The sequence below is a fragment of the Centroberyx gerrardi genome, chromosome 10 (genome assembly GCF_048128805.1).
Source record: "Centroberyx gerrardi isolate f3 chromosome 10, fCenGer3.hap1.cur.20231027, whole genome shotgun sequence".
Classification (NCBI taxonomy): domain Eukaryota; kingdom Metazoa; phylum Chordata; class Actinopteri; order Beryciformes; family Berycidae; genus Centroberyx; species Centroberyx gerrardi.
In genome coordinates this window covers 16,341,137-16,355,567 of record NC_136006.1, presented here as the reverse complement: position 1 = coordinate 16,355,567, position 14,431 = coordinate 16,341,137, and the positions used below count along the sequence as shown (strand labels likewise).

Genomic DNA, 14,431 nt, shown 5'->3' with positions numbered 1-14,431 from the left:
GCTTTGAGTTGTATGTCAGTGTCCTGTCAAATCTGAGCTGTTAAGTGTATCCTAAAACAGTGGTTCCCAAAGTGGGGTCCGGGGATCATTTTATAGAAATGACTGAATCTGTTATCAGTTGTCCAGTTCTGAACCAAATCACATCCAAGAACAAACATCTTATCAGGTGTGTGTGTGTGTGTGTGTGTGTGTGTGTGTGTGTGTGTGTGTGTGCGTGCGTGTGTGTGTGTGTGTGTGTGTGTGTGTGTGTGTGTGTCTCATCTTACCAACTTATTAAGTGGTGGTCCATGGTCTAATCCTATTATTTACAGTTGGGTCTAATGTGGTTGTATTTGGGGGTCCTTGACATAAGCCTCGTACACAATTGTCATAGCCTACCTTAGTTCCAAAGTTTTCAAAGTTTGGGGATCTCCTGTATGATGCGTACGGCCACGCGCCCTCCTGGTTTACTTTCGGTTTTTCATTTCCTCTCCAGCAGACGGACTCGGAAAAGGACCGCGACAACGGATCAGCATAAAAACGGCTCCGAAGGATCTGTAAAGGATTCGAGTTCGCGATAAAACACGATATAAAGTACAAATAGCCTTCTCCGAGTATGTTTCACGAGTGGAAGTGGACGCGGTAGTGGCACATCTCAGACCTGTGGGGAACTCAAACAGGTAGCCTTGCGCAAGACTTTTGTTGTTGTTTTTTACTAGAAAAATGTAGTAGCAGCTAAATCAAGTCGAAAAAATCGAGTGTAACCAAGGCTATTGTGGCTATATTAGTGACACCGAGGCGTGTGTTGAAGTAAGTATTGAAGTTACATGTCATGGCATGTTCAGCAGCTCCACCAGTGATAGTATTAACAATACAGTTAGAGATCAGGACAATAAAGGTCTATAGTTGTATTTATTTATTTATTTTCATTAGAATCAACGTGCATACATTTCACATGTGTTGTTATGACCATAGAGGCCAGGTTATTCTGGTGAACTTTGAGATGAAGTGATTTGTTGTTTTTCCTTTGGGACGGTTTCAGGGAGCAGTCTGGACTTCCTCTAGGCTTCTCTCTCTCTCTCTCTCTCTCTCTCTCACACGCACACACACACACACACACACACACACTCATACGCACAAAGGTATAAAAAGTTTAGGTAAAATAAGGGGCAAAGTGCAAACAAATTCACAGAAACATGTCCACGATGCAAATCAACAGAGAACATAGGTATTAACATAGATATTGGTTGTAACGGTACAAATATGACTATCTCCGGTGGTGTCCACTCATTTGTGGAAGGAACTACAGTAAATAAATGAGGAAGAAAGGGAGGGAGGTGTTGAGTCATGAACTATTGCACAATCTGAATCCACCCATTTTCTATACCTGCTTATTGCTATTCAGGGTCACTGATTATCATCTGAGAGATGTTAGGTATGAAATATCTGAATGAGTGTGACAGTACTGGGTAAAAAGATGTGTCATGTTGCTTTTGGTACAGGAAATGGATTTCCAGAAGCGTCTGTTACAGGTGGGAGAGGCCCTGGGAGAGGATGACACACATGCTTTAGTGTTTCTTTGCACTGAACTCCTGAATCGAGACCTGAGCTCACTGCAGTCAGCCAAAGACCTCTTCTCTCTCCTGATGGATCGAGGCTTACTCTCAGCTCAGCAGCAGGACCTGCTGGCTGATCTTCTCAGTACCATCAACCGCCACGACTTGGTCCGTAAACACGGTCTCAGCAACCAGATTCTATCTGCAACCAGGAGCCACATTTCTCCTTACCGGTGAGAAGCCTAGACTGTTTCACTTCATGAAGCTGTTTTAGTTTGTAGAGAAACTATGTAAGAGAAATTGCTAATGTGGACGAATGTAAGCAAAGATAACATTACAAAAGACCTTAGAAACACCATTGTCTATATTTGCAGGCCTATGTCCAGGCCTCCTTTGAAAAGTGAAATCCACTCTCTCCGATTTATCTATATGCTTTTATTTAATTCCAGGAAGCTGCTATACAAACTTTCTGAGGATATTAATGGAAAGGATTTGGAAGACATCAAGTTCTTGTTGAAGGAAAAACTCCCACGTAGAAAACTGGAAAAACTAGTGAGTGCATCCTCAGAATGTCAAGCCTTAAACCCCAGGATAATTTGTTTTTATGAAAGGTAGTAATCACTGATGTAGTTAGTGGTAAAATCAAAGGTGGGTACGTTATGAACTCCAGTCAGTCATGTTAAGGCTAATCTCATGTAGCCACAGAGGTGTGAGAATATGTTAATGCAAACAGCCATCATCATAAATAAACAAATTATATTTTACAACAGCACTATAATGTCATAGTATGTTTTATTGTCTTTAAAATGCCTATTTTCATTCATCTTACATGAGGTTGATTTTATTTACTATAATGTATACTTTTAATTTGGAATGAAGTTTTATATGAAGGTAGATTAACTCAATTTCACAAATTAAAAGGTAGGTAGATGAACTTACCCACCTATAGCTAGCTGTAGTTTTCTACTATTGCATACAGTATACATCATAGTGTCTCTAGTGTAACTCTAGTGTACATTTTCTTAATTTCTCAGACTACACTGGAAGTCTTCCTGGAGATGGAGCGCAATCTTCTCTTTAGCAGCACTGATCTAGACTTCCTGGAGGAGATAATCACGCATGTCTGTCCCATGTTGAAAAAAACGATCAACCAGATTAAGGAACAGATGGGTACAGAAATTTCCCATTTCAAATATTACTATAACTGCTGAGTAATTTGGATATCGTCACCGTCAAATTTATTATGTTATGATTAAAGATGTCTGTAAATCACTTTACAGTTTATTATTTTATTTTATCTACAGAGACTTACATCGGTCCTATAACCCAAGAGACGTGTGCAAGCCCCCCACGATCAAGATCTGTATCTGATCTTTCTGTGCCAAACCTGGTAAAAAAAACATCTCTTCATCCTCACATCTCATGTCACTGATACTTTATTCTTTCTGCGATGGCTGGTCTAATGTCTTCTTCCCTCTCATCTGCCTTCTTTCCTATTAGACTCCACCCACAGTTCCTGGAAGGCCTGCCTCATGTGAAATATCAGGTAAAGTGAGTTCTTATAAAATGTCTGGCTACTGAGTGTGTTTGCATGCACAGAGTGATCCAGATAGCTGCTCACATCCTGCATCAGTTGTTTATATGAAGGGTTTCATTCCAAAACACTGGAATTTGGGAAAATGTTGCAACCTGAAATTCCTCAGTCAATATTTCAAAACACAGATGATTCCATCCTCAAAAACATAGCTATTTTATAAGGTATTAAGATGTGTAGATATACAGTCATCTTGGTCACAGTATATCTTTACCTTTAACTTTAATAGTGTGCTTTATGCCAGCAATCATTTTGTGAGAGTTGGTGTGTGTTTTTTTTTCAAATGATGGATATCTCATTTTGGAATAAACTCTTCATTTGCATGTTAATATCCTGATCACAAATATCCCAGATTCTAATACTTTGAATATGAGCGCATCCCAGCTTTTGTAGCGTTACATTTACATGCACCAACTCTTAATGGGAATTGCTCAATATTCTGCAATATTGACATACACGTCAACCTGCTTACACTGTACATATGTTGTACTTTCTAAAGGTTTTGATCATCAGTGTTCTTATTCTGGTGAAACTCTTCTTCCACCTTCCCACTTCTCTGTATTGACTCAGGTGAGAATCTGTTAGGTCGCCGGCATAATATTCAACCACTGGGATATATCATAAACAAAAAGGGCAAGGTGTGACATTCCTTCTCATCTTTAACCCTCAGTTTTAATTCCTTTTGTATTCCACACAGCCTTCCATGAATCATTCCAACACCTCTCTGGGTGAGTTTGACATTGGGCTGGTTGTTTTACAGCTGTATCCTGGTATTTAAGTACAGGGCAGTAGATTAATCTATTCTGTATTTGTATCTTCGTAGATTTCACAAAGGCCTCAGGTTCTACAGATGAGGCACTGCTACATGGACTGAGAGGCCTAAGCACCAAAACAAGCAATGGTGCTGTCTCCAAAGGTCATTATAAGGATTTCCAGCGCCTAGCTATGGGTGGACCTACATGACAAACCTTGAATATCTCTCATTTTCATTCCTATGCAAATGTGATCAATGTCTTTGCATTTCTAATCAGTACCCCTCCATACTCTGTGATCATCTGTCCCATAGAGAAACGTGATGTGGAAGCATTGTCGACCTCAGAAAACCAGACGACCTCTAAAAACCAGAGCTTTGGCCAAGTACAAACTACAAGCACAAAGGAAGAGGTGGCTGATTTCTTTATGCAAATACCTTTGCTCATGCCTGAGCTTTAGTATGAATACTGCTGAACAAAACAGTGTAATCCTGTCTTATTGTCTTGTTGATTTCTGACTGTAGGGTTTGGGACAGTATCCTATGACAGGAGAACTGAGAGGTGTCTGCTTGGTAGTAAACAACTTTGACTTCAAGGACTCCGTAAAGCAACTCAACAATCGTGAGGGAACCCAGATTGATGAAGGTGAGGCTAATTTCAATTAATTCTGGAAATAATTCCATCTCAAATGTAAAATTTGTGCCAATATTCCATTCCTTATCTGTGTGTACGTGTGCATATGTTTGCTTGCGTGTGCATCTGTGTGTGTGTGTATGTGTGTGTGTGTGTGTGTTCTTGTGTCTTCCAGAAAGTCTGGAGAGTGTGTTTAAGTGGCTGGGCTTTGAGATGCAGATAAAGAATGACTGTACGAGGGATCAGATGCTGTCTGCGGTGCAGGAGCTCCGCAGCAGGGACCACAGTCAGATGGACTGCCTGGTCTGCTGCATTCTCAGCCACGGCCAGGAGGGAAGTGTGTATGGTGTGGACGGCCAGGCCGTCCAGCTCAGGCAGCTCACGGAGCCTTTCAGTGGATCGCAGTGCTCCTCTCTGACTGGAAAACCCAAGCTGTTCTTCATCCAGGCCTGCCAGGGCACCGGCGAGCAGCAGCCGGTCCACATCCAGTCTGACGGCCCTGCACCCAGCGCTGTTTGCAGCGATGCTGTCATACCTAAAGACTCCATTCCGTCTAGTGCAGATTTCTTAATGAGCATGGCCACTGTTCCTCACTTCGTCTCCTTCAGAGACAGGAAGCTAGGCACTTGGTTCATCCAGTCGTTGTGCGAAAACCTGGTCCAGATGGTGCCCAGGTTAGTGAAAGGAAATATCTATATAGATGGATATGCTAAGATGATGTGCATTTCAGTTATTGCTGTGAAATATATCCGTAGTATATATATCCGAAATATATCAAAGGCTTGGAGGCAGAAGAGCGTAACATTTTGGATATCTGGAGATCTACTGTATACATCAAGTAAAAACCCTTGAGGAGATCTAGTTTGTAGTGTGTCTCCTTGTGAATTTATATGATGACATTATTATTATCAAAAGATATTTACAACAGTTGATCAAAGTTAGGTCCACTTTTTTGTTTTGGGTCTTATGTAAAGTTTGTCAAAACCTGCTTACGCCCCTCTGGCTCCAAGCCTTTGAGGTGTATTAGAGAATAATTAAATTAATTAGAATTAATTAATTAAAATAATTTATTAATAATAATTACAAGTTACATTGATAGTTTGCAACTCATTATCTCACTGAGTGTTTCATTTTCACCAGAGGGTACGACCTAGTGTCTATCCTGACCAAAGTGAATGCGGATGTCAGCCAGAAGACGGACTCCAGGGGTCAGAAGAAGCAGATGCCCCAGCCAACGTTCTCACTCAGGAAGAAAGTGGTTTTTCCAGTCCCAGAAGCCTCTGCTCCCGTCCTGCCTAGTGCATCTGCAGCTCCGGATCCCTGAGAGACGAGCGTCATTCATACACTCACTGTTTACATTTTTAAACCCTTTGGGCACTTTGTAAGAAATTACAGAATTGCAGAATACCCAAAATTTAGATATTTTTTTAAAAACGGAGGGTGAAAAAAAACCAAACATGATATGCAATATTTTCTATGAATTGTACAACCCCAATCATGTACATTGATCCAGGATGAAATGTAGCATGCTTCTGATTTTAAAATGTTATTTTTCTTTCATTATGGTATCCAAAAACACATGGACACAACATTATTACTGTTTTCAAGTTATAATACAACAGAATTGAATTTAGCCATAATCTTATAGTTGTGACAGGACAGGAATCCAATGAACATTTCAAGCAGCTGAAATACATCAAGTTTGCATCAATCAAACATCAAATCTTGAATAAAACATTTACACCTGGTCTTCCCAAATTTGTTTCAGAATGTTGTAAAAATATCTTGAGATTTAGGCCTACTTCATGTTAATTAAATTTGTTTATGTATGAAAAAACTCATTAAAAACCCATTAAAATCATTGCACTCATAACTTCATAATTTGCTGGATCTTTAACCTACAGGTTTAAATAATCTAATTCAACTCTTAAACATGACAACCTTGAAATTACCTTAATGACTCAATGGTTCTGACACACACACACACACACACACACACACACTCTACACATAATCTAGTTTGGTGCACACCAGAAAGCCATGTTAGTTAAGCACCAAATGCGACAAATTTGTATTTGTGAATCAAGTAATTTAATAGTAAAGCAGGAAGCTGCAACATCAGTATTGTTTTGTTTTACTCTAATCTTACAATGTAAAGACCTTTATGTTCAAATGTTAGTAGCATTCGTAATCTGATTGATTCATTTTTACAGTGACTGCAGTTGTTTAGTTTTTTGGGGGTAAAATTTATATTACTGTCACATGTTACCCTGATCATAGTTAGTATACTAACTAGCCTATCTAATAGCCACAGCACATTTTTACACAGTTTTTAAACTCATCACCTGAGACCAAAGTGAAATACCAGCATCAATAGATGGCAGTAAAGTTTCTTCCAACACTGTGATAAATTGACCCCGGTGGTGACCCGGATGTTGATAAGCTGTCAAGTGAAAATCGGCAGCTCCCGGCCCAGCTACAATGAAGAGTTGCTAACATTAGTCCACTTAGTAAAATATCTCAAAGTAGTGTTTGTGTTTTTACATTTACCAGCAAAACGATTCTTCAGTTAGGCTGCTAACGTTAATTGGAAACATGTCTCAAGAGGGATATCAGTCAACAGCAATACGAACCACACTCAACACGAGGTTAGACATTTCATTCTACCTGTAGTGTCTGTCCACTGAAGCTGAAACAGTACCACTGCTTTAATCAGGGTGTCTGCAGGCCTATAAACTCTGAAAATACGTTCGAGTGAATTATATAAAATCACGGTCTAAATTACAGTGCCATAGGTTTTTAACACGTTGTTTGGTTGGTGTAACTTACTGTTTGTCTAGCGAGAAATAGCATAATATTCTGACAGGTCTGCTTTTTTACGTTTCGGCTTTATCTTTTGTTGGTAAACTGCTCTTCTGTTATTCCAACTGCCATTGAAAGCAATTAAAATTTATCAAATTTAACTTCAGTGACCTGCAGATACCCTGCTAAAATAATGTTAGCATCATTGCAATCGGTTCACACTAGCTAGCTAACGTTAGAAAGCTAACCAATTTAGCTAGCTAGATTAATTTAGGATAGATGTCCAAACCCTCTGTGTCGGTGTTCTGCAATGCAACGTTAACATGTCCAAATGACTAACGTTAGCTAAATCATCATGTAATTTACGCGGTGTGTATTTGTTTCCGGTGACTAATACTTTTCAGTTTATAGCATAAGGTTATGAGTCTCAGTTTGAGCTTAAGTCGTTCCGTACGTTGTAACCACGTCACCACATGACAAATTGTCACTCCATAATAAGTGGGAAGTAGAGCAAATTTTAGTAAGTCAACCTATAAGATATGCAGTAATTATCCAATTAGGTAGATAATATCTTAGTTTGGTGTGGTAATATCAAGACTGCAGGCTATGGCCATAACCCTCATAAATGAACTATTCCTCCATACAAGGCTGAAATAGTTGTTTATATGGCACTAAAATGTCAATACCTGTGTAAAAAAAACAAAACACCATTCAGTTACTAGATGATGTGACACAAATGAAGCTATTTTATCTCCTGTAACTAACATTCTATATTGCTACAATACTCTGAGTTTCATTTAGTAGTCTTTTTGGAAAAATACTGTCATATGCTGCATCATTTTTCCCACACTATAAATAGCGTCTACCATTTGGCATCTTTTACATCTTAGTCTGTGACCAATCGTGATTTGCTTCTTGGTAATATGTACAACAATTATTTAATGTCAGCCATCCAATCATTATGTTCCTAGTTAACTTTGTGTATGGTTGTTCTTAGCTTGAATACACATCAACCGCAGAGGCCCAGCTCTGGTAAAACACCTATACAAATCCTGCATGAATACGGCACCAAAACTGGTAACCTTCCAGTGTATGTGATGGAGAAGGCTGAAGGGGAGGCTCACCAACCCAGTTTCATCTTCAGTGTGAAAATCGGAGAGGTTAGCTGCTCAGGTATGTTGCAGTCCTCCCTCTGCTGTGTTGATAGCAGCCTGTCAGCTGATGAAACCTTTGATTTTCAGTGAATATCGTGGACCGCTCATTCAGGACGTTTTCGAGTCCCCGTGGTCTTGTGGTGGTGTGGTCAGTTGTGTCTGTTGTTGCAGTATCCTTTCAGGTATATCCACTATATGCCCTGTTCTAATGGGGGTATTTCACTTTAGGTATAGAGCATTTACATATTGAGATATTCCATTTTGGTGTGTTTTTTTTAGCTAATTGTAACAGATTAGATGAAGCAAGCCTTAGACCAGTGCAGGTCCAGAGAAGAGGATGAGAAGAAAACACAACTTCATGAATCTGAAGATTCCCCCTGGCTTTTCCTAGAGGTAGCCTTTGTGTTTGTTTATTTTGAAAAATTCACCAAAAAATTGCACAAATAACATAAGGTGGACATGCGATCACCACACTTGACATGCCAACCAACCAACAAAATCAGTGTGCTCTGAAAAAGCCTTATGGGAACAACTCGCTTCAACAAGATTTCTCTGCATTTTTTTTGTGAATTATGTTAAGTCCTTTCCTGTATCCTTTCAGGATTGATATTTACTAATTTGTCTAGGATGGCACATGCATAATTGATTCAAGAAATCTTGTGTGCCGCCAGAATAATAAAGGAAGGAATTTCACTTTGGCTTACAGGTATATCTCTGACTGCCATTATGGGAGACATAGTGGTTTGAGATTACTGTACTTTTCATCTGGCTGTAAAATTAGTTCTGTAATACATTATATAATATGTACCATGCGCTTGATTTTGCCTGATTTCAGGTCAAGGACCCAGTAAAAAAGCTGCCAAGCACCAGGCTGCAGAGGCTGCCCTGAGCGCTCTACAGATAGACGTTGGAACAGCGTAAGTCGGCTCGAACCCTGTCTGTTAGCTAGAACCACAGTGTTGCAATACACACTTCAAACTGCTATGGCGGCATTACTGACAGCCTATAGCGAGTTCACTCTGCAAATTGATGCACCAAAGTAAGCCTCAGTATAAGTTTTTGCATCTTTGGCCACTGATTTGATCTCATTCCCAACAGGAACCTCCAAATGAAGTCTGAGAGTAACGGTGTTGCAGCAGAACCAAACGACCATCCCAACTCAGTGGGGATACTGCAGGTGTCTGAATCATAGCCGTGACTGTCTGTGCTGCTTTTGTGTAATCTGTGTGTGTGTGTGTGTGTGTGTGTGCGTGTGCGTGTGTACACATGATTGCGTATATGAGCAGGTGTGTATATTCAATTGTTTGACGAATTTTGCTGCCAAAATTGAGTTCTAAAAAACCTAAACCATAACTCGGAGGAACTAAATTTATTTACTTCTAGTCCACTTAGTTGCTTTAATTCTACGTGGTTGATAGGCAGCATGCAGCCATACAGAGCAGGAAAACGGTAACAGTGCTATTACGTAGGTGCTGAAAAAACGATACACTAATACAGTTCTTTACTATCCTCCCTGTGCTATTTTTTTAGTCTCTTAATTTGACCATTCATTTTAGGAGCTAGCGTTGCAGAGAGGATGGCGTCTTCCTGAATACACAGTTCTGATGGAAGCTGGGCCGCCACACAAGAGGGAATTCACGGTCACTTGTCGAATGGAATCCCTGTCGGAGATGGGTACGGATGCATGTGAGACGGTCATATAGAAGGATTTAAATAGATTTACAAGTGTCTGCCATTTCAAATTGTTCGAGCTGTTCAATTAGTCTAATGTTTTTGTACAGCTGTGGGAAATTCGAAAAAGGCAGCAAAAAAACTAGCTGCAGAGAAGATGGTGGCAAAGCTTCAGAGTCTGTCAGGCTGTTCTGAAATCACATGGGTATGTCAAATATTTATTATATACATTTTTTTTTTACGTCAGTTAGCCACAAATCTATCATTTACACTTGTTTTATTGTTTTAAATGGACCTTTTCAGACTCCTAAGCCCAGTGTCCGATTTGAGAATTTAAGGAACTCGTCAGCGGAGAAGATATCTTTACTGAGAAGAAACCCGCTGAGCATTCCCAACACAGATTACATCCAGATGATGCTGGAGCTGTCGAAGGAGCAGGGCTTCGAGGTCACATACTTTGACATTGGTAAGATTACACACACCACACCTGTGTTTCTCAGTTATTGAAACACGACATCGCTATGCGTTTGACGTTTTCGTTGGCGAGAACCGAACGACCAGCGCTGTCCCTGTTATATTGTAAAGTGTGTGATTGTGCTTGGCAGATGAGCTGACGGTGAACGGCCAGTACCAGTGCCTGGCGGAGTTGTCCACCTCCCCGGTCACTGTGTGCCACGGCACAGGCATCTCCTGTGGCAACGCGCACAACGACGCAGCGCACAGCGCCCTTCAGTATATCAAGATCATGGCCTCCATCAAATAAACCATCGCAATCTACAGTTGTTTCACCCACATTGCAAAAGTAAGGGATATCATACGATGTAACGACATGATGATGGGGTAGATTGTTTTTTCCCACTAGTCTTCCTATCCATGGACGCTTTGAGGTCAAGATATTTTTTTATAATTATGTATATCATAAAGAAGATGTTCCGCAGCTATTGAAGGTGCTTTGACCTGAATCATGCACCTTCTGGAAGAGTGTTTGTGAGGAGAAAAACTGAAGTGGTCAGCATTCTCAAGTGTAATAATCAAATCACAAATTGAATTTTTTTCATGAAATTGTTAGGGTGCCATCATGTTTTATTTCATATGTCCAAAATGTTGAAGCAAATGTACATGTGTAAATGAAATAGAAACTTAAAACACTGTAAAGTACAAAACACTTCCTTACCTTTTTAGATGCTTAGTTCAAGCTATGACGGTGCTTGATTTTTTTTTTTTTCCTCTATATTTTTTAGTACCATAATTATTACAAAATGGGTGCAGCAGTGATATCTCTTATTTACTCCACATGCAGTGATTTATAGCTCAATATGTTACCTTAGTGGAAATGTTTTGGCTTCTGTTTACCTTATTATATTGGGCAAGTGAAGAGGTTTTCAGCTTTCAATGTACTTTCAATGTACTTTTTAGTCCACATTGTATTTCTCTCCAGCTATGTATTGAGCTGTACGTCAACAGACTGTCGATAGAAGGTGTTAAACTTCGCTTTACTGCAGAGCTTCCTACCTATTCGTTAATCTGGGTGATTAATGAACAAAAGCCACCCGTAAGATGTTTTAATAATACTATGTTAAATGTGATTGAAAAGGAGAAACAGAAGTTATTATTTTGACATTTTCTTACATTCTTCTGTTTTTTTTTTTTTAGTGATGGTCTGCAGTTTGATCTGCAGCTGGCTGGAATGACCTTTTTTTTTTTTTTTTTTTTTTTTTTCCCTCAGTACCTACCGTTCCATCTGTCAGCGTGCGATCTATGAACCCAGCTGTCTTTATCTGGTTGATTCTCAAAGTAGATAATGACATTTGCTTCATACTTTACTTTTTGTGTGACACTTAATATTACTGCTGATGTATTCCCATTTTGCTGGTCTCATCCCATTATTTGCAGTGTGCCTCATAGTACTTAAAAGTGAAGTGTGTGATATATTTAATAAATTTACTGAACGGTGTCTTCTACTGTATAAAGCGAACCCTTGTAGCAGCAAGATGTATATTTAGGTGTTGCGGTGTTGGGGCCTTATTGAATGAAACATCTAATGAAACCCAAGCCAGGTTTTTATCATCCTACTTAAATAGTACAAGGGACAGTTACACCAGGTTCTGTGTACTGGCAACTGTCTTTAATGTGGGGCGGTTCAGTCTTGATTTGTGCACTAAAACACAAATCTTACAAGGCTGGAGACCGCAGAGTCAAGACTCTTTATGTTATCAAGAGGCAAATACTTGAGTTGATCCTTTGACTGAATATGACACTGACTTTGTGGACACATTGACTGTATATGTGGATGTGAAAGTCCAAGCACACAAAGCCAAGCTAATTAATTGTTGTAAGAGTCACTCTGGATTTTACTTGTTAATGAGATCATAGATTAGAGTTGGTTTTCTGCGTTTTGGGAGAGAGTATGTTTTTTTTTATCAATAGTGATTCAGGTTTCTCAGATCATATGAATAACATGAATTGCTTTAAGCACATTAGATGTACCTCCTGATGGAATAAAATGCCAGCAATAGGTAGTAGATGGGCTTTAATGACAGCCAGTAGTCCTAATAGCAACCACACACTCATCAACCTCAGTTGAGTTTTACAGTTTTATTAGAACAAGCACTATGTAGCAGCAGTGTACAGTGTTCATGGAAAGATATGTACTTATTAAAATTGCACTTTAGAAGGTACCCATTAGCAAATGGATTTAAAGAACTGAGCTGACAGTGCGTAGTGATGCATGTCAGTCCGAAAACACAAAAAAGATGAAAGTCCAATTGAGAAAACAAAACCTTTTAGTAAGGCATTTGCAACATTCATGGCAGGCTATGTTGTTTTAAACATGCAGGTAGAACAGCTGATGAACTTCTTTAGGAAGGTAATGACGGTCTGTCCTACTGTGATGAAACAAGAAAGCGTCAGGAAGTTTCATGTTTTTTTTTTTTTTCCTCTACAGAGTCTGAATCTACAACACCACACTACGCAATGCAATGCCCTATCCTCCAGACAGAACTGGTGTAAATCAATTGTGTTTTAAAAAAAGAAATCACATTGTCTGTCCACTGAAGTAGGGGGAAAAGGAATCTGCTATTGCAATAGTGACCCATCATGTAAATGTACTGTATTTACAGTGATCACCAAAAAGGACATTGGTTACATGTCGGGGCAGAGGAGCAATGCAGAACATCGTTGGCGCTCCAAACATTTTACACTCAGATATACAATTATTTCCCTTGTCCAGTGTAAAGACATCTCCCTAAAAGACTTACATTAGATGATACATTTTGTCCACAGCTAGTTCCTCATATGCCGTCTATCACTATGTAACCTGTAGTGGAATCTATGGAGAATGTGCTGGGTTCGACTGTTAATGGCATACCTTCTTCTTGGCATGGGGTTTCTTGTCAGTAGTGTGTTTGTGAGGCATTAATAAATGCGTTAAGGCACAGCAAGTGGAATTGATGCTGACAAGTTGTAGCATTGAGTATGTGAACGGAAATAAAGAGATGCTGTACACAAAAGTACATCAAATCAAAAGTATATGGGTGCAGAAGCGTTACTACATTTTTTGGTTTGTAATCTACAGTACTACGTGAACAGTGCACACAAGATGAATTTTGCTTCACATAGTTTTCATTCTACATATTTTCATTGTTCGCTCACAAAGGAAATCATAACTTAAATGTGCTCATCCAAATCTACATGAGTATTTCACTTGTTTGTTTTGGGGTTGATTTCAATCTCTGGACCCTTGTGTGTATTTTCTTACACCGTTACAGAAAAATGGGACATGAGCTAAAACAGTAAAGCTGATATGCTTTTTGCAATGAATATATAAACTTTAAAAAAAAAGTAGTTGGTGCTTTGCAGAGGCCCACATCATAGCAGTAAATTCTCTGGGGAGCTGGACACATTCAAAATATCAGCTTCCATGCTTGTATGAATCTTACATACCCAAAATGTCTTTGGCTTTAACATCTAAAACGTTTACGAAAAAAAAGAGAAAGAGAGCACATTCTTAAATAGCTCATGAGAAGTTGCTGTTGGAATAACCTCTTCTTTGCATAACATGGTATCCTTTCCTCAAGAACAGAAACTGTATTTTCTAGGAAGCAGCTGTAGGTGGCTCTAGTGTTTCAAGATTGGCTAGTTGTATAAGAGTGTTGAGAGTTGGCTGTACAGAGTCGTGTGGCTAGATGTAGATGACTTTCTGGCCCCTGGAAACATGCGGCTGGTTCACTCCTGTTTCACTGGGTCAAATGTTTCAGAGAGAGTGCATCGTTATACACTGAGACCAAGACA

The 14,431-nt window shown here is 39.4% G+C and overlaps 2 protein-coding genes across 2 annotated transcripts; both read left to right on the top strand.

The window, feature by feature from the left end:
• Positions 1-489: 489 nt before the first annotated feature.
• Positions 490-6,505, top strand: casp10 (caspase 10, apoptosis-related cysteine peptidase). The gene is made up of 13 exons (XM_078286250.1): positions 490-659; positions 1,482-1,768; positions 1,985-2,087; positions 2,570-2,705; positions 2,840-2,925; positions 3,036-3,081; positions 3,629-3,699; positions 3,827-3,857; positions 3,953-4,045; positions 4,196-4,293; positions 4,406-4,526; positions 4,690-5,188; positions 5,655-6,505. Exons 2-13 carry the CDS (start codon positions 1,485-1,487, stop codon positions 5,836-5,838), a joined length of 1,752 nt encoding a protein of 583 aa, XP_078142376.1. The 5' UTR covers positions 490-659; positions 1,482-1,484; the 3' UTR covers positions 5,839-6,505.
• Positions 6,506-6,967: 462 nt separating this feature from the next.
• prkra (protein kinase, interferon-inducible double stranded RNA dependent activator) lies at positions 6,968-12,089 on the top strand. Its single transcript, XM_071902725.2, has 8 exons — positions 6,968-7,162; positions 8,314-8,489; positions 9,306-9,387; positions 9,569-9,647; positions 10,027-10,144; positions 10,252-10,346; positions 10,445-10,607; positions 10,747-12,089. The coding sequence occupies exons 1-8, from the start codon at positions 7,110-7,112 to the stop codon at positions 10,902-10,904; spliced, it is 924 nt and encodes a 307-aa protein (XP_071758826.1). The 5' UTR covers positions 6,968-7,109; the 3' UTR covers positions 10,905-12,089.
• The last annotated feature ends 2,342 nt before the right edge of the window (positions 12,090-14,431 follow it).